The 20,607-nt window shown below is 42.0% G+C and overlaps 1 protein-coding gene across 6 annotated transcripts in view; it reads left to right on the top strand.

Moving 5' to 3' along the window:
- ADGRE1 (adhesion G protein-coupled receptor E1) overlaps positions 1–20,607 on the top strand; it is a 48,779-nt gene that overhangs the window by 19,320 nt on the left and 8,852 nt on the right. For all 6 annotated transcript variants that reach the window (XM_082379829.1, XM_082379830.1, XM_082379826.1 and 3 more), the window contains 12 exons: positions 227–376; positions 1,273–1,413; positions 1,499–1,645; positions 2,357–2,445; positions 3,720–3,803; positions 6,867–7,044; positions 7,688–7,807; positions 9,774–9,973; positions 10,434–10,604; positions 13,600–13,794; positions 15,999–16,234; positions 19,600–19,666. In XM_082379829.1, coding sequence (XP_082235955.1) covers positions 227–376; positions 1,273–1,413; positions 1,499–1,645; positions 2,357–2,445; positions 3,720–3,803; positions 6,867–7,044; positions 7,688–7,807; positions 9,774–9,973; positions 10,434–10,604; positions 13,600–13,794; positions 15,999–16,234; positions 19,600–19,666 — 1,778 coding nt within the window. The remainder of the gene's footprint in view (positions 1–226; positions 377–1,272; positions 1,414–1,498; positions 1,646–2,356; positions 2,446–3,719; positions 3,804–6,866; positions 7,045–7,687; positions 7,808–9,773; positions 9,974–10,433; positions 10,605–13,599; positions 13,795–15,998; positions 16,235–19,599; positions 19,667–20,607) is intronic.

The following is a 20,607-nucleotide window of genomic DNA, read 5'->3' as shown; positions in this document are numbered from 1 at the left end:
TCTAATGAGGAGTATGTATTCTATCCTGAGCTGTGGGGAGCCTCATCAGAAGATTTGCATGGGTCATACACATGCCTCTAAATGTTTCCTTTTCATAGTGATGCAAATGTGTTTAAGAAGGTGAGCCCGGAGGAGCTGGGGAAACCCATTGTCTTTAGGTCAGTGGTAGGGCTATGAACTGCTGCTGTAACCTCAGCATCCTTCATCCTTTTGATTTTCTGCTTAGACGTGGATGAATGTTCCAGGAATTCGACACTTTGTGGTCCCAGTTCCGTCTGCACCAACATCCTGGGAAAATACAGTTGCTCCTGCCTACCAGGGTTCTTTTCACCTGATTTGTGGAGCCCTGAGAAACCTGAGGCTTTCAAGTGTACAGGTAACTCTTCCAGCCATTTTGGGGACTTCTCAGCGGATGTCAAACTACCCTGAAATGTAGTGGCTTATATCAACAATCAATTGTTCTTGCCCATGATTCTGTGGGTTGACCCTATGGTGTTTCCGGGGCACTAGGATGGTTGGCAGGTCCAAGATGACCTTGCTTACATGGCTGGTAGTTGGCACTGGTCTCTGGCTGGAAGCTCAGTTGGCCCTTTAGTTTTCCTTATGAACTTTTCCTCATGGCTGCTTGGGCTTCTTCAGAGCATGGCAGCTGGCTCAGAAACCCTCTGAAGGAGATTAGTTAGGTCAGGGTTCCTCAACTTTGGTACTATTGACTTTTGGGGCTGGATAGCTCTTTGTTCTGGGGGACTGTCCTGTGCATTATAGGATCTTTTGCTTCAATCCATTGGATCCCAGCGACCAACAAAAATGTCTCCAGACATTGACCAAGGTCCCCAGAGGGGCAAATCTCCCTCAGTTGAGAACCACTAGTTCAACATAATAGAAATTTCTTACTCTCATATGAATCCAATATGGATATACTTGGCCAAAGGGCAGCTTTCCTCCACAAGGTGATATAGGTGTCCAGTCTCCTTGTATCTCTTGGTTCTTCTATCCCTTAGGGCATTAGAATTCCTGGTTCCAGCCAGCAGTGGGGAAAGAGAGAAAAGGCACACCCACTTCTTAACCACCTTGGCCCAGAAGTGACATGTGTCATGTTCCCATAAGTGAAAGCTAGTCACATGATCCCAGCTAGATGCAGAGGGTTCTGGGAAATGTAGTTCCTGGTTGGGATGCCATGTTTTAGCGACCACTCTCTGCTTTGGAAGGCGAAGCATGATTTTTGTTGGCTTGGTGGCCCACTCGGCCTCATGCCCATTCTCTACTCCACAGATATTGATGAGTGCCTTGATAAGTGCCTTTTCAATGCGACATGCACCAACACCCCCGGGAGCTACTTTTGTACCTGCCACCTTGGCTTTGCACCAAGCAATGGACAGCTCAACTCCATAGACCAAAAAGGGGACTGCATAGGTGAGCGGAGGGTTTGCTGGACATCCCTGGAAAGAAGTATCTCCTTACTCCTCTGAGTTGTTTGATATTCTTGAGTTCTTCGCAGATATTGACGAATGCCTCCAGGATCCATCACCCTGTGGCCCAAATTCTGTCTGCACCAATACCCTGGGCTCCTACAGCTGTGGCTGCATGGTGGGCTTTCATCCCAATCCAGAAGTCTCCTGGAAATATGGCAACTTCAGTTGCAAAAGTAATCATCTCCTTGCATGTCTTGGCAATGGAATCTGTGTCTTGCTTTGGTTGTAGAATCCTCACTTTTCCCAACCTCTGGACCCTCTTCTTTTTTTTACCTCATCCACATATTCTCTCTTTTTCTGTTCATTTACTCATTCATTAATTACTCATTCGATAAATTATTTTTGAAGCATCAATCCATGGGGAAGTTTGAAAGGTTTAAATTTTTTTAAATTATGGATTATTTGATATATTAAAAGTATAGATAACTTATATGGAGGCAATGAAGTATAATAATAAAATGAGTATATCTGAGGCCCTTGGCAACATAAGAACTAGAGCATCATCAATGCCATTGCGTTTCCTACATGCTTCTTCCCTGCTCCGTATCCCTGACTCCTCCCCAGAGGGAACCACACGGAACTTTGTAATTCCCCTACTTAAAATATTCCCCCTCTAAACATTCCTTGCTTAGTTTGGTTTGCTTTGGAGCTTTATAACAATGGTATCATATTATGTATAGTCTTTTCTGATTTGCTTTTTTCACCTACTATCATGCTTCTCAGAGTCGCTGACGTAGCGTGTAGCTGTAGTTTGTTCATTTCCACTGTTGTATAATATGACAATGGATGGATTTCAAGCAGCGGGTGAAGAAATCAGACTTGCCTTTTAATCATATCTTGCTGTGGTTAAGTTTGATTTGGTTGTTTTTGTTTTTTCTTCTTAGGGGTTCCCTTCAAGTGTAAAGAAGATGTGATACCCAACAATGAGTGGGTCCAGCTATGCCAAGTGGGAGCAGCAGTGGAGCCTGAATATGTAAGTATTTTTGAAGGTTCCTAGTTCTTGAAGTTTTCCCAGAAGGCACTTAGGTAGAATGTTGTTTTGCAGCTTTAACAAAGTCAAAAAATACGGTGGCCTAGACCAGATATAAATTTATTTATCTCTTTGTAACAGTCTGAGTATAAGCTGCTGAGAGCTGACATGATGGCTTCATAATACTCTGCCATCACCAACACAAGTCTCCCTCATTTTAGTCCAAAATGGCTGCTCCAGCTCCTGACATCAAGTCTGCAATCCAGCTGGTGGGCAGAAGAGAAGGGGAAGTGAAAGGCACAGTCCTTCCCTTTAAGAGTATGACCCAGTATCACTTTTGCTTACACATAGCTTCAAGGAAAGCTGGAAAGGAAGGACATTTGTCTGTCTAAAACTTGCGGATTTGTTTACTACAAGAAGAAATGGTATTGGAGTCTCACTATTAGTGAAGGTGTATGTGCTGCATCTGTGTGATATGGGATGGGTGATACACAGCCTCCAGGCCAGGCAGAGGAATTTGGATGTCTTGATTCTCTAATGAAGTCATTCTAGTAAGTAAAGACTCCAGAAGCATCTTCAGGTATTGATGTCACTATATTAAATATGAGTTTGTAAATTAGCTTTGGAATTCCCATGCACTTTGGTTCACGGTTGTTTTCCTTTAAATTGTGAAATACACATAAAATTCACCATTTTAAAGTGTACAATTCAGAGCCATTTAGTACACACACAATGGTGTGCAACCACCACCTCTATCTCCAAAACATTTTCATCACCCCCAGAAGAAACCCTATGTACCCATTGACAGTTACTCTGTATTCTCCCCTGGCATCAGCCCCCGATAAACAGTAATCTAATTTCTATCTCCATTGATTTAACTATTCTGGATATTTCATATAAATGGAATCACACACTATATATCATTTTGTGTCTGGCTTCTCTCACTGAGCATCATGCTTTCAAGGTCCGTCCGTGTTGTAGCTGTGTCAGTGTTTCAGTCCTTCTCATGGCTGAATTATATTCCACTTGGACCACTGGTCTTTTCACCCCACTCAATAGTTTTGCTGTTGGTTGATGTTTTCTTTTCTTATTTATGGAAGAGAAAGATGCTATGATTCCAATTCTGATCAAAAGGTGAGTTTTTATCTCCCTGAGAATTCTAGAGACTTGTGACACATCGGGAATTCAGGACCACCCCATGTGGTGGGCTCGATGGCTCAGTTTGTACACTGCACACTTGACCTATGCTCACAAATGCTCTTCCCTCTGGGATACAGGTTTCCTACTGTGCACTGATGAATGCCACCTTCAGCATTCTGGATGATGTCTGTAAAAACAAAACCACCGTCGTCTCTCTGAAGGTAACAATGAAGTCTTCATAATCATGTTTCGAGTTTCAAACATATTGGGGGCACACTTCGGGTGCACAAAATCCTCTTTATCATGAATGGGTTGTGAGTTAACATTTAATCTACTCCAGTTGTAAGGTCTGAAAAATGAACATGCAGGACTATTGCCCTTTACTGTACAGTTTTGTGAGTTTCATTACCTGAGTAGGTTTGTGTAACTACCACCACAGTCGGACAACGGAACAGTTCCATCCCTCTCCCCTGACCCTCCTCTCCTCCCTCCACCCCCACCAACTCCACTGGGCTTCCTCTTTTTTTTTTAACTTAATTTTTTTTTTTTAACTTCTTGGCTGTGTAGCGGGGCATGCGGGATCTTAGTTCCCTGACCAGGGATCGAACCCGTGCCCCCTGCAGTGGAAGTACAGAGTCTTAACCACTGGACTGCCAGGGAAGCCCTGGGCTTCCTCTTTATAGTCAGATATTCACTCCCTCCACCATTAGCTCCTGTGAATCCCTGATCTGTTTCTCTGTCGTTATTGTTTTGTCTTTTCAAGAGTGTTTTGTAAATGGAATCACACAATAAGTGGCCCTTTGAGTCTAGCTTCTTTCACTTAGCACCATGTTTTCAAGCTTCAGCCACATTGTAGCGTGTGTCAGTGCTTCACTCCTTTTCATGGCTGAGTAGTGTCCCATTTTCTGGATGGACCACAGTTTGTTTATCCACTCATCTTTGAAGGATATTTGAGCTGTTTCCACTTGACCAAGATGTCTTCATTCCTCCATCCCCACCCCAGCTTTTGGCGATTATCAATAGACCTACTAAAAACATTTATCTGTGTGTGTGTGTGTGTGTGTGTGTGTGTGTGTACTTGAATTTTCATTTCTCTAGGGTAAATACCTAGAAGTGGGATGACTAGGTCATTACAATTGCAGATTTTAAAAAATAGTTTCTCTTAAGACTTTAAGTTGCAACTTACGGATGTTGTTATTTCATTTATAAATCTGTATGAAAATAAGAATAACACTTTCATTTGTATTCTGGTGAATTTTAAATTAATTTATTAGTATAACATATTTATTCATGAAGTGTACACTCATTCACAGGGTTTTCAGATTAAATTTGTATAAACAATGAACCCTTTCAACAAATTTATTTAAATTCCCTCAAACATTTTCTACCATGTTTACAAATATTCTCATTTCTCCCCAGATTTTAAGGACTTAATGAGGAAGATTTACAAACCTAAAAGGCAAGGTCACTATGCCCTTAAGGGATTCATAAATCCACTCAGTTACATGCATAAATATAATAATTCAGAGTTTTTAAAAAATGTGTAATACGGTGTATCAACAGTCATGTTCTCTTAAATTGTTCATATTAAAATCACGTCTAATTGCTTTTTTGCCATGAAATCATGTGGTTAATTGGTCTGCTTCTCTAATGCGTCAAATTGTTCCAGCCCTTTAAACAACAGATTTCCAAATTATGCCAAAGATTACAAAACCTTCTAAAATTAACACAAAAGTATTACCACTATGAAGTTTTAGCTTGCTTGCAATTTTTTTTTCTTTCCTGAGGATATAAAATAAACTTCCTAGCTAAGAAGAATAGATTTAATGTCAAAGGGGATTTTGATGACATTTCATCAGCCACAGAATTGAGAACCACAGTTTTTCAGGATGATTCTAGCTGAGATTTTTCTGCTCTGTCGGTGGCGAGGGACCCCAAACTCATGACTTTCATTTGGGATATGGTTACAAAACTCAGTGCATCCTGTTTTTCCCAGACAAACATCTCTCAAGTTTCACTCTGATCCAGTTTTTATTGAAATTCTTTTCATCTTCTTATCATCAAATTTGGATACATAGAAATTGGTTTCCCTGCTAAGATTTCAGTTAATTTCCTTCACCATTGGATTGGATTCAACTAATTTCTTCCCTTCATTTATTAGGTTGTGAGCTTGTGAATTCTTTTCATATTTTTTTGTTGGGATTACATTTTTATAGTCAGTTTATTGACAATAATCAATAATCAAGGAAACAGTATCAGCATTAATATTAATATTATTATTGCTAGTCTTTCCTTAACTCTATTCCTTAGACATAACCAATGTTAATATTTAGATGCATATTTTTCCATATCGTTTTTTACTTTGTGAATGCTTGTATAACACACACACACACACACACACACACACACATTGAAACACACATTGAGTACCTACTGTGAGTGGTTTAGAAAGTGATTAAGGATTCCACCTCTGATACCAGACTGCCAAAGTTCAAATCTTGGTTCTCCCACCTACTAGATATGTATCTCTGTTTTCTCATCCAAAATGGAAATAATAATAGCTTCTATTTCATAAGTATCTTCATAAAATTAAATAAGTTAGTATATATAAGGCACTTAATACTTGGCTCATAATAAGTATTAATTATATTTATTTTAAAATCTCAATTAGTGCCAGAAACATAAATACCATAAATATACAATTTTAAATTAAAGTACTTGTTCTTTTTAAACGAAAGGAGATAATATAGCATGTGATTCTGCAATTTGCTTTACTTAATCGTAGCTCATGGACCTTTCTGCTTGTTAATATATATAGATATACTAAGTCATTCTCTTATTAACAGCTGTATACTATCCCATGATTTGATTTTATCATCTTTTATTTAACCAATCAGTTGGACCTTCAGGCTTTCTGAATTCTTGCTATCACAAACCACACTGAAATGAACATCATTAGACAAGATCCTTGCACAATTTTTAAGTATTTCTTGCAGGAGGGATTCCTGGAAGGGAAATTGCTGAGTCAAAAGGGTATGTGCAATTTATGCCATGACAAGTGCTGACTTACTGCACGCCATGAAGGCTACACCAATTTGCATTCCCAGGGGGGCTTCTTGAATCAGGAAAAGGAGGCTGAGTGAATGTCCTTTTACATTCTTCATTATCCTAGACTGTCAACCCATTCTCTTGATGAGAGAGGGGACAGCTGCTGTTTCATTGATAAGAGAAAGAGAGAGAGAGAGAGAGAGCGTGAGAGCGAGCAAACACACGTTTCCTTGCAGAGTACGGCTGAGAGCTTTGCCTCTGTGATTGAACAAACATCCACATGGTCCAACTTCACCAAAGAGAAGACATCTACCCTGGCCACAGTCTTACTGGAGAGCGTGGAAAGCACCACTTTGGCAGCTTTGCTGAAACCCTCAGCGAATGTCAGTCAGACTATTCAAACGGACTACTTAGGTAGGACATATCCTTCGTGTCAAGGTCACACCTAGGGGCTGATTTAGATGGGTGACTGTGGCAATGTGATTCTCCATGGCTTTCTCATATACCATTTCCCCAGCTGTTTCAAACCTCTGAACGTACAGCAAAGCAAGTCCAATTATCTTAACAACATCTCCCATTTATCGAGTGCCTGGCATTGTGTTAAGTCACTGGTCAAGTTTACACAGCTGGTGAGTGGCGGAGCTGGACCTCCTAGTTAGTGACTGTGGAACCTGGACCCTTCTTGTCCGCTACTCTGGGCATGCTCCAGACTCTTTCAATTTCCTCTGGCTTTGGAAAACCTGTCTAAATTTGGAGTAGTCAGAGGGTCATGACTCTACTGCTTTCCGTCATTGTTGACTTCAAACCCATCTTTCCCTGATGCATCCCCTAAGATGGGAGCCCTCACTCCTAGAATTACAACTGGGTTTCTCATTTATTTGCTGCTACCATCCTCCTGTCATTCATCAAGGGCCTCAGGATCTCTCCCATGACCAATCGTTCTGTCTGTCCTTTCCTTCTCTTGCAACCAGGGATGCGTCCCTTTCTTGGCCAGAAACCAAATTCAAGACCCACTTTCTGGGTGACCTCCTGCAAATTCTCCCTTTCTCCCTTTTAGACATTGAGAGCAAAGTTATCAACAGAGGATGTACTGAAGAGAATGAGGCCTTTCAGTTGAAAGCGAAAGGGGATGAGATGAGGATTTGGTGCTCCACAGTCGAACAATCTGAATCCACAGGTACAGACCCACTCCTGAGAATCAGAGAGGGTGGTTATGGTGCATTCAAGCAGCAAATATTTCTTTCTTTCTTTATTACGTTTTAAACCTTTTTTAAATTAAAAAACTTTTTTTCTAACAGTCCCTTGTTGGTTATCTATTCTAAATATAGCAGTGTGTTCATGTCAATCCCAAACTCCCAATCTATCCCTCCCTGCCCTTCCCCCACCCCCCGTAACCATAAGTTCATTCTCTAAGTCTGTGAGTCTGTTTCTGTTTTGTAAATAAGTTCATTTGTACCATTTTTTTTTAGATTCTGCCTATAAGCGATATCATATGATATTTGTCTTTCACTGTCTGACTTACTTCACTTAGTATGATAATCTCCAGGTCCATCCATGTTGCTGCAAATGGCATTATTTCATTCTTTTTTTATGACTGAGTAGTATTCCATTGTATATATGCACCACATCTTCTTTATCCATTCATCTGTCGATGGACATTTAGGTTGCTTCCATGTCTTGGCTATTGTAGACAGTGCTGCAATGAACATTGGGGTGGGTGCATGTATTTATTTTGTTTTTAATTTTAATTTTTTTAGCAAATATTTATTGATCACCTCCTAGGTGCCAAGACTGTGCCAAGAAGTGAGGGAATCAATGATGGTAGAGGGAGACTTCCCTGATGGTCCAGTGGTTAAGACTCCACACTCTCAATGCAGGGGGCACGGGTTCGATCCCTGGTCGGGGAACTAAGATCCCACATGCCGCAAGGCGTGGCCAAAAAAAAAAAAAAAAATGATGGTAGAGGCAGAAATAGCCCATGCCCTCAGGGAGTTTTCCATCTGCTAGGGAAGTCAGACATTAAATAAATAATCTCTGGGAATGGAGTCTAGAAGAGAGTGGATATATGTATATGTATGTTTGGTTCACTTTGCTGTACAGCAGAAACTAACACAATATTGTAAATCCACTGTACTCCAATAAAATATTAATTAAAAAAAATAATCTCACAGTACAGGAGTGCCAAGATATTTCCTGTCCAATCCAGCAGCCATTGGTCATGTTTTGTTATTGAGCACTTCAAGTGTGGTTAGGCTGTGAGGGTGACATACATACTGGATTTCAAAGTCTTGGTGCCAAAGATGAAGGATGTAAAATATCTTATTAATAATTTTTTATATTGACTACATGTTGAAATGGTAATATTTTGTAGCTATTGAGTTAATATATAATTAAAACGACCTTTTTTTTTTTTTACTGTTCTGAAATGTGGCTACTGGAAAATGTAAAATTGCATATGTGGCTTACACGATATTTCTAGCAAACAGTGCTAATCTGTATCAGGGATTGGCAAACCTTTCCTGTAGAGCATGGTTAGTAAATATTTTAGGCTTTGAGGGCAATACAATCTGTCGCAACGATTCAGCTCTACCTTCGTAGTGCAAAAGCATTCATAAGCAATATGTAAATGAATGGGTGAGGCTGTGTTGCAATGAAACTTTTATTTACAAAAAACAGGCAATGGCCAGATTAGCTTGTAGGTCATTGTTCATCACTCCCTGATCTATATGCTCTCTGGAGGGTACAAGGAACAGGCTAGGGCACATCCCTGGAGACCACCAACATTGAAAGCGGAAGCCCACCAAAGAGACTGAACAAGAATAACCATAAATGTGGGAGGGGAACTTATTTCCCACTGCTGAGTTGAATTGTCCCTTAAAAACACAAATTCAAATTTATTTTTAAATGTAGCCAAGATTTTTTCCAGGTGAAAGCACCTCGAGATTTTTTTTTTTTTTTAAAGGTTCTGGTGAGGCTCACCTACCTGGAAGTCCACTGGTGTTTCAATTCTCAGAGCAAGCCAGTGGTGCAGAGCTGTGTGGGATATGAAAGTGTGTATGTGTGTGGATGGGGTGGGTCATCTATAATAACTACTGAGCAAATGATTCCCCCCCCCTTTTTTTTTCTTTTGGGGGAAATTGCAGGGATCAACGGGGTGGCTTTTGTCTCCTTGGCGGGTATGGAGTCCATTTTGGATGAGCGCTTCTTCCAAGACCCTCAGATCCCCTTGGCCAACTCCAAGAGGAAGTTGAAGTTGAATTCTCGCATTGTTGGGGGCATCATAACAGGAGAGAAGAAAGATGGGTTCTCTAAACCAGTCATCTACACCCTGGAGAACATTGAGGTTTGTGAAGAGGTTTCCATTGGACCCCCATCTGCATTCTGAGAATTCCTCATCCTCAAGTGGGCTTAACTCTCATTTTTGATGGGGACCCATTAAAGCAGCAAGTGTGAACAATTTCTGATAACTCAAGCCACTTCCCAAAATCCACCACTAGAAAAATGAGCTCTCCTATTTCTATGTGGCATTTTCCCATTCATCAGCGGGCAAGGTTTAGGCTACATTAAGTCATGTTGATGCAGGAACATTTACACGGATATTTACATTAGTTATGACCAAGTTAGTGGTAGAGACAGGTCTGGCACCCAAGACATTTCTTTTCCTTACTGCACATTGAAATATCAGCATTTTTCTCCCTTCCCTACAGAACATACCCACATCTTCTTGAGGTTGATCAAGTTGAATACTGAATGGATTCTTGAATAGAGGGATTCTCAGGTAACCAAAGCCTTTGAATTTTCAGCCAAAGCAGAATTTTGAGAGTCCCATCTGCGTTTCCTGGAACACAGATGTGGAAGGAGGTAGATGGACACCGTCTGGCTGTGCGATCCTTGAAGTTTCTGAGACGCACACTGGCTGCAGCTGTAATCGAATGGTGAACTTGGCCGTCATCATGGCTGCTGGGGAGCTCACGGTCAGTACTGGTACTTTGTACTCTAGCTCCCCAGATCCAATGGGAAAATATTGACTAAACATCCATGGTATGCCTCTCGTGGCACTGGGTGTTGTGGGAAGGGGTTATGGGGGATAGAAGGGGTGTGTGCCATACTTCTGCCCTTAGAGAATTCATGGTCTGGTTGGGAAGCCATGACTCTCGTATATAAAATGATAAATGACCCTAAACAGGTGCAGGCACGATGACAATCACGGACCCCACTTACTGAGCACCTCCTATGGGCTGGACCCTTTATTTATTTTTTATTTTTTTAATTATTTTTAAATTTTTATTTATTTTTGGCTGCGTTGGGTCTTCGTTGCTGCGCGTGGGCTTCCTCTAGTTGCGGCGAGCGGGGGCTACTCTTCCTTGCGGTGCGCGGGCTTCTCATTGCGGTGGCGTCTCTTGTTGCAGAGCACGGGCTCTAGGCGCGCAGGCTTCAGTAGTTGTGGCACGCGGGCTCAGTAGTTGTGGCGCACGGGCTTAGTTGCTCTGCAGCCTGTGGGACCTTCCCGGACTAGGGCTCGAACCCGTGTCCCCTGCATTGGCAGGCGGATTCTTAACCACTGTACCACCAGGGAAGCCCTGAACTCTTTGTTTTAAGTGTTTTTAGACCCATTTTGCAGGATGGGAGACTGGAGCTCAGCAGCCAGTCTAGTCATGAAACCTCGTTTTATTGCACTTTGCAGATACTTTTTTTTTTTTAAAACAAATTGAAGGTTTTTGGCACCCCTGTGTGCACTGAGAAAGTCTATTGGAGCCATTTTTCCAGCAACATTTGCTCACTTCATGTTCTGCATCATATTTGGGTAATTCTCACAATATTTCAAACCTTCCACCAGCAAAAAATTACGACTCACCGAAGGCTCATATGATGGTAGCATATTTTAGCAGTAAAATATTTTTAAATTAAGGTATGTACATTTTTTCGACGTATGCTATTGTACCCTTAATAGAATATGGTGTAGTGTAAACATAACTTTTATAAGCAATGGGGATAATAATTCGTGTGACTCACTTTATTGCCAATATTTGCTTTATTGTGGTGGTCTGGAATTGAACCTCCAATATCTCTGAGGTCTGCCTGTAAATGGTGCAAGAATTTGTGCTGTAGGAACTGAGAGCTGTGTCAGTGAGAACTGGGGATAGATCAGGGAGGAGATGGAACCTGAAATAAGCCTTGGTGAGGGGTTAGATTCGGTAGAGAGAATAGACATTAGTGCTGTGGTGAGTATCCTTGTCTATATTACCAGGTGGGAGGTAATCTCCCTGCCAGGGAGGTCCTAAATGCTATTTAGAGGAATGTAAGGCTTAGAACTTAAGAATATTGGATCCAAAGCAAGACTAGTCTAGTTTCAAGCCCCATCTCTATCACTTCCTAGCTGTGTTTCCATGGGCAAGTCACTCAACCTCTCTGAGCTGAGCCCGGTTCTTTCACCTTAAAAATGAGAACAAGAAGGACTTCCCTGGTGGCGCAGTGGTTAAGAATCCGCCTGCCAATGTAGGGAACACGGGTTTGAGCCCTGGTCCAGGAAGATCCCACATGCCACAGAGCAACTAAGCCCTTGTGCCACAACTACTGAGCCTGCGCTCTAGAGCCCGCATGCCGTAACTACTGAAGCTCGTGTGCCTAAAGCCCATGCTCTGCAACAAGAGAAGCCACAGCAATGAGAACCCTGCGCACCACAATGAAGAGTAGCCCGCACTCACTGTAACTAGAGAAAGCCCACGCGCAGCAACAAAGACCCAATGCAGCCTAAATAAATAAATAAATAAATAAATAAATGAGAACAAGTAAAAAATGATGATGTGAGAGCTCCCAGGCAGTCCACTGGTTAGGACTTGGCATTTTTCACTGCCATGGCCTGGGTTCAATCTCTGGTCAGGGAACTAAGATCCCACAAGGTGCAACCAAAAACCAAAAATAAAAACAAAAAATAAAAAGCATCAACATTTCATTAAAAAAGAAGAAAAAAGAATGATGAAAATTAACACTTATATCATACATGTTTCCTGCACTGTTGTGAGTACTTTAAGTATTTTCATTGAATCCTCCTAGAACAATTCCATAAGGTGGTTACTATTAGTATCCTCTTTTTAACAGATGAGGAAACTGAGACACAGAGCAGTTAAGTATCTTGCCCAAGCTCAAACAGCTAAAACTGTAGTCAGTTCTCTTAACTGCTACATCACAATATCGTAAAGAAGAGCTCATGAGATGGTGCCTGGCATATCTTTAACACACAGAAAGCACCCAAATAAACTTAAAATTAATTACAAATTATGGCCTAGAGAAGGACTCAACTTGTCATTTCTACTCCCAGAAGTTGGGGCATCTCTGAACACCTATTATCAGTCCTGGTTCAGAGCAGGAAACAGGAACCACTCAAGGTATTTCAAGCAGAAAAGTATTTAATACAGGGACTTGGATGCTCACAGAATCACAGGAAGGGATGGAGGACTTGAAGTCAGGGGGTTGCCATTTGGATTTTGGCTTCAAGATCACCCCTCTGCAGCCATAATCCAGAGGTCAGAAATTGCAGCTGTCATTTCACCCCACATCCACGAAATTAAAGATTAAAGATCGGATAGTCGGAAGGTGGAGTCCAGCCACAGCTCACTCCTGTCTGCAGAAAGCTGGTCTCTGCCTCCATCCTGCCTTTCAAAACCTTCATGCATACATCTCACTGGAGAACCTAAATGACATTCAGGACCTTAACCCCAAGAGATTATGAGAAATGTCATTCGTAAATGTCCTGCCCTCCTGGAACGGCGCATAGGACAGGGGTGAGAATGGGTGCTGATGGATGCCAAAGAATAATGATGAACAATATCTAGTTCACGCTGAGTGTCAGAGGGAGGAAAGGCCTCCAAGCTCTATATACCCAAGCCAGGAGTCTAGATAATTCTTTTTCCTGCCTGGGGGGTATGTTGGTCCTTCTCTGACACCAACAGTGTATCTCTTTCCTGACAGATGGAGTTCACCTTGTACATCATTAGCCACGTGGGCATGATCATCTCTTTGGTGTGTCTCACCATGGCCATCATCACCTTCCTGCTGTGTCGCACCATCCGAAACCACAACACCTACCTCCACCTGCACCTCTGCGTGTGCCTCTTCTTGGCCAAGATTCTCTTCCTCACCGGTGTAGACAAGACCGGCAATCAGGTCTCATATCCCCCTCAGGCTGTGTCCCCATTCAGCCCCATCATCTCCGAATCTGCCTCTGCTCATCCTTACCTAACTCCCTCTATGCTAGTTCCCACCTCAGGACCTTTGCATGTGCTGTGCCCTCTTTCAATACTCGTTCCCCAGCTTCTCACCTAGTTGACTCCTTCTTGTGATAGGTCTCAGTTTAAAATCATTTCCCTGATCATGTTATATATTGTAGCGGTCCCTCCTACTACTCTTTAAGCCATTAGTTCTCACCTGGGATGATTCCACCCCCGCCCAGGGGACACTTGGCAATATCTGGAGACGTTGTTAGTTGTCATCCCTGGGAGGGGATGCTGCTGGCATCTAATGGGTGGAGGCCAGGGATGCTGGTAAACACCTTACAATGCACAGGACAGCTGCCCCCCCCTGCCCCCAGCAGAAAATAATCTGGCAGTAGTGTTACAAATATCAGTAATGCTACAGTGGAGAAATTCTTTTTTCTTTAAATTGAAATACAGTTGATTTACAATGTTGTGCCAATCTCTGCTGTACTGCAAAGTGACTCAGTTATACACATATATACATCCTTTTTTATATTCTTTTCCATTATGGTTTATCACAGTATATTCAATATAATTCCCCATGCTGTACATTAGGACCTTGTTGTTTATCCATTCTATCTGTAATAGTTTGTATCTACCAACCCCAAACTCCCAGTCCGTCCCTCTCCCTCCCCTCTTCCCCCTTGGCAACCACAAGCCTGTTCTCTATGTCTGTGAGTCTGTTTCTGTTTCGTAGATAAGTTCATTTGAGTCATATTTTAGATTCCACATATAAGTGATATGTTATTTGCCTTTCTCTTTCTGACTTACTTCACTTAGTATGATAATCTCCAGTTGTCACTCTATTTTGTTTCCTTTCTCAGCACCTATTTGAAACCATATTGATTTTTTGGGTTCTTTTACTTATGGTGTATCTACCTCCCCCACGAGACCGTGTGCCCCGTGAGAACAAGAACTTTGGCCAATTTACCCCCAGTAACTGTGCCAGAAACGGTAGGCTCTCAGGGTTTTTCCAAAGGGAGCGCTACTGACATTTCAGGTGGGGTGATCATTCTTGATGCAGAACTACCCCTCTCACTGCGGGATGCTTCGCTTTCCAGACCCCTTGAGAAGTAAGGCTAGTGGCGCACCACACTCTCATCACGTGACCAGGGGTGGGCAAACTTTTCCTGTAAAGAGGCAGATATAAATATTTTTGGCTTTGCAGATACTATGGTCTCTGCTGTGACTATTCAGCTCTGCTGTTTTAGTGTGAAAACAGCCATAGAGAATACATAAATGGGGGTGGCTGTATGTCAATGAAATGTTATTTACGAAACAGGCAGCCAGCCCATGGCTGTAGTTTGTGGACCCCTTCCCCTCCCCCATATCTTCAACCATCCCCTAAAGAAGGGTGATCATATATCTGTTTCCCCCCAAATTCTCCCAGTTTTAACACTGAAAGTTATACGTCCTGAGAAAACCAGGCAAAGCTGGATGATTGGTTACCCTACCAAAAGGATGGAGCCACCTTGGGGAAGAATAAGTATTTGTGGAATGAATGAAGGGGCCGTGTTTGGGGAACTCCAATCAAAGCAGCTTCTCCTGATAATGTATACAACATCAAGTGCCAGTTACAAAAGATTTGTTGAGATTATGGATGTATTAGGAAATTTTGGAAAGAGTCCTTAGTACATTACCTTGTACTCTTGGTACAAGGTAAGTTTGTTTTGCAAAACTAGTTTCCTAATTTTAGTCATCTAGAGGAGGTAGCACTCATTAAAGCAGCTTCCACTGTTTGTATTATAACTAAGATAGATTAAATAGGAGGTGAGAAGAGACAAATTAAGTAGCCTATTTTTTAAATTTCTGCTCCTCTTCATGATACAGACAGCTTCCAAGAACAGAGACATGATAAAGAATTTAGCTTATCTCCATGTTCTGAGATTTAATTATAAATTAAAAGTTTGGGAATGCTTGTTCTGATGACACCTATTATAGCACCAGAAATAAACACCATATCACTAAACATTATCCCTTATGTGTGTTATCAATAAGCACCATAATACAATGATAAGAAAAAAAAAAAAAAAAGGTAGCTTCTCCTTTGCCCTCTTCCTCTGAACCTGCTCTCAGGAGTAGGGGATCCTGAACGTGCCTGATTCTTCCCTGCAGGTGGGCTGCGCCATCATCGCGGGCTTTCTGCACTACCTTTTCCTCGCTTGCTTCTTCTGGATGCTGGTGGAGGCTGTGATGCTCTTCCTTATGGCCAGGAACCTGAAAGTGGTGAATTACTTCAGCTCTCGAAACATCAAGATGCGGTATCTCTGTGCCTTTGGCTATGGGCTCCCGGCGCTGGTGGTGGCTGTCTCCGCCATCATACAACCACAAGGTTATGGGATATATAATCGGTAAGTGACATCCTTCTCTCTCCCTGAAAATTATTATTAATTATTATTATTATTATTAATTATCCCATGATGATAATTATATGAACTCAAGAAGAGCAATAACAGGAGCAGTAGTTGTGACTCCCATTAATTGAGCTCTTACTTTATGTACTGTTGGTCTCAGGGCTGCCATATACAGTAGCACAGGTTGTGCACTGCACAAATCCAGGAGCCATTGTTTGCACTATAGTATCAGCGGATGGTGGCGATGTAAACAATGAACTTGATGGCACAGGTTTCAATTTGTGGACTCTGGAGCCAACCTGCTTGGGTCTGAATCCTGGCTCCACCACCATGTTACCTTGGGCAAGTTACTTAAACTCTGTATGCTTTCATTTCATTATCTGTTAAATGCAAGCTAATGACAATGCCTGTATCATAGTGTTGTTGTGAGTGTTAAGTGAGTTATTATCTGCAAAACATTTAGACAGTGTTGGGCACAGTGTAAAGCATTATACGTGTTATTTTTACCACCATCATTATTGCCATGGACTGTTTTAAAGTGAGGTAGGTTTATCACATGATTCTATGTGAGAAGATTTTAGGTAGTATGCTAGTGAGCCCTAATTAAACAATATTTTTGTATTTATTTTGTAGGGCATTAGAAAAAAATTGCTGGCATATCAAACTCATGATTTCATAGACATGATTCCATTGTATAGACATGATTCCATTGTATAAGGAAAAAGTTGAGTCAATTTTGAGGGAAAAAATTAGGTAAGTGACAGGACAAGTAGTATGTGGTTAGGGTAGAGACTGTAATTCAGTGAGTTACTTCATTTCATCCTAGGATGGAACCTTGTTATTGTAATTTACAGATGAGGAAAGTGAGTCTCAGAAGGGTGAAAAGACTTTCTCACTATCACACAGTGAAAAAGTGGCAGGATGAGTACTTGAATCTGGGTCTTTCCAACCCCAGGGCCCCTGTTTATCAACCTGGTGCTATAGGCACTTTGCTGAGCTGTGTTTGGGGGATTAAATATCTAGGTTTCCTCCCTGCCTGCTGATGGCTTATACTTCAGGTGAGGTCATGAGATAAAGGGTGAGGGAATGGAATTCATGTTAAAGGAGTGCCCTTCGTAACCTAAACCCTGTAAGCTTTACAAACATATATTATCTCTGGTATTTCTCAAGAAAATTCCTATGTTTCCACTGCATACAGCAACACCATTCAATGACACTACAGTGTTAATAGTGCCCTCTAGATTTGTGCAGTGCACAACCTGTGCTGCGGTACATGGCGGCCCCAAGACCAACAGTGACTGAAGTAACAGCTTAATAAATGGTAACTACGGAGGAAACTGAGGCTCAGCACAGCTGCAGGATTTTCCCAGGGTCACATATCTAGTAAGTGTCCAAGTTGAGTTCAGGTCTGACTGCATTTTAAAAAAATATTCATTTATTTATTTTTGTTGAAGTATAATCGATTTACAATGATTCAGGTGTACAGCAAAGTGATTCAGTTATATATAAGGATATATACGTATATTCTTTTTCAGATTCTTTTCATTATAGGTTATTACAAGATATTGAATATAGTTCCCTGTGCTATACAGTAGGTCCTTGTTGATTATCTATTTTATATATAGTAGTGTGTACCTGTTAATCCCAAATTCCAAATTTATCCCTCCCCCCTTTTCCCCTTTGGAAACCATAAGTTTGTTTTTTATGTCTGTGAGGTCTGACCATCTTGTCAGGAGATAGTGGTGACAATGCAAGGCCACCATGATGAAGTGCCTGATGTTGGTGTGGGTAGTATAAGCCCTGACAGACCAGAGAAGGATGAGGGCATATGGGAGCTGGAAAGTTCATGGAAGCCTTCCTGGAGGAGGTAGAGTTTGAATGAGCCTTGAAAGCTCTGCTGAAATGTACACATAAGTGAGGACAAATCTTGCCTAAGGGAGAGCTCAAGCTGTATTTGGAGAATAGATGGATTGGAGTGGAAGAAGAGGAAATTGGGGGGGGGGGCATGGAATTTGGTGAATACCTTCTAGGTGGTAGGAACCACAGAAAGTTTTGGAAGAGAGGAGTAGCATTGGCAAGGATTTGAAATGATCTCAGGAGGCACTAGGGAGTAGAGAAGTGAGACAGGGAAGAGAAGGAGGAAATACAGGGTGCATTCCTGAGCAGGTCCTGCTGTGGGTAACTGGGGCTCAATCCCAGTAGGTACCTCTGGGGGACTGTGTAGGGCACATACCACAGTTATCCCACCCACGAGGTGAGGGAGCTGGCATATTTATCCAGCTCCCTCCCATCAGCCATTGGTTGAGGGCTGCTCCCTGGGGGAACAAATTTTCTAAAGCTTTTAGTCTGATGCCCTCAGGCAGAGATGCAGATGCTAATGAGGAAATTGGCCCGTATTTACTGAAGTAGTTATCCTTGAAAGGATATGGGCAGCATTTTCTCATGATGCAAACATTTTCTTGCCTTTTGATCACTCTACTACTGGTGACTTACATTCCAGGTAGAGAACATCTGGTTGGCCAAACTTGATTATTTTCCTTCTCTTGCTGGGGAAGGCACACTTCTGCTAAAGGAATATTGGGGTGCTGTTACGAAACATGGCGGAATAGTTGTCAGGTGGTGAAAACAGCAAATATCTACTAGAGGCATGATGGAAAAAGGCAATTAATTCTCCCTCCCTCCTTCCTTTCCCTTCCTCCCTTCCTTCCTTCTTTCCTTCCTTCCTTCCTTCCTTCCATCCTTCCTTCCCTCCCTCCCTCCCTTCTTCCTTTCTTCCTTCTTTTTCTCCCTTCCCTCCTTCCCTCCCTCCCTTTATTGCTTCATTCCTATTAACAAATAATTATGGAATGCCTCATCCATGCCAGGATTTGCACTGAGTGCTGGGTATTCAGAGATGAATAAAACGTTCAAAGTCCAAATTCTCATGCAGCTCATAGTCTAGTAGGGAAAGATGGACAATTTATAATAAATAAACAACTGAACAAGATAATTTATGATAAGTGCTATTAAAAAAGCAGCAAGCTCTGTTAGGAAAGGACCAGGGTAGTGGCTTTTCAGAGGTGATGTTCGAGCTGAGATTTGAATGACAAGGTATACTAGTGGAGAGTTCTGGATAAAGGGGTTACAGAGGTTATGAATTGAGAAATGAGCTCTACACAAGGTATTAAGTGAATATTTCAGGAACATTCACCCAGGAAGAAGGTCTGAAAGAGGAAAACTGAAATGTGACCTGGTCCATCATGAAAATTTTTCATGTCAGTCTCACCTCCCAATATTCTCTCCCATTAGCACATCTGGCAGGGTGTGAGTAATTTTAGGGTCAGGACTCTGAGACAATCACTGACTCCTGTTTTTCTCCATAGCTGCTGGCTGAATACAGAGACAGGGTTCATCTGGAGTTTCCTGGGGCCAGTGTGCACAATTATAGTGGTAAGCTGATTGCTTGTTGCAGTGTGTTTTGGAGGAAGATCAAGGAGACCCAAGGGATCTAGAAGTGCCAGTGGATATTGCAAAGCTCTGGTCACTTATTCCTCAAAAACGTTCTCCATTCTGATCCTTGATTCCTGAGATTTCCAAGTTAGAGTGTAATTTCTTTGATTTGTAATATATTTTTTTAAATGCCACCATGCAAATCCCCTGGAAGGGACCACAGTCTTATCAATCCTTTGTGTTTCAGTAAGAATGGGTCTATTGATCTCTTCTGAGTACAGATGTTGAATAAGAGAAAAGATAGGAAGAAATTAAGAGCAATTGGTTGGTGGGGGGGGAAGGGTTGGAGAGGGAAATGGCGGGAAAGAGGCAAAGGGAAGCCTGGAGATTTTTTTTTTTTTTCTGTGTTGGGTCTTTGTTGCTGCATGCAGGCTTTCTTTAGTTGTGGTGAGCAGGGGTTACTCTTCGTTGCGGTGCACAGGTTTCTCATTGTGGTGGCTTCTCATGTTGAAGAGCATGGGCTCTAGGTGCACGGGCTTCAGTAATTGTGGCACGCGGGCTCAGTAGTTGTGGCTCGCGGGCTCTAGAGCACAGGCTCTGTAGTTGTGGCGCATGGGCTTAGTTGCTCCGTGGCATGTGGGATTTTCCCGGACCAGGGCTCGAACCCGTGTCCCCTGCATTGTCAGGCGGATTCTTAACCACTCCGCCACCAGGGAAGCCCCATGGAGATTTAAAAAAAAGTTTTATGGGGGTTTAATCGACAAAAACTATATATATGTAAGGTGTACAACTTGATGTTTTGACGTATGTATACACTGTGAAATGATCACCACAATCAACCTAATTAACAAATCCATCACCTCACATACTTACCATTTTTTTCCCTTTTCTTTCTTTGTTATGAGAACCCTTAAGAGCTACCCTTCTAGCAAATTTCAAGT

This window comes from Balaenoptera borealis, assembly GCF_965194805.1.
Source record: "Balaenoptera borealis genome assembly, chromosome: 2".
Lineage (NCBI taxonomy): Eukaryota > Metazoa > Chordata > Mammalia > Artiodactyla > Balaenopteridae > Balaenoptera > Balaenoptera borealis.
The sequence above is the reverse complement of the archived record's forward strand: the minus strand, read 5'-3'. Positions and strand labels throughout refer to the sequence as shown.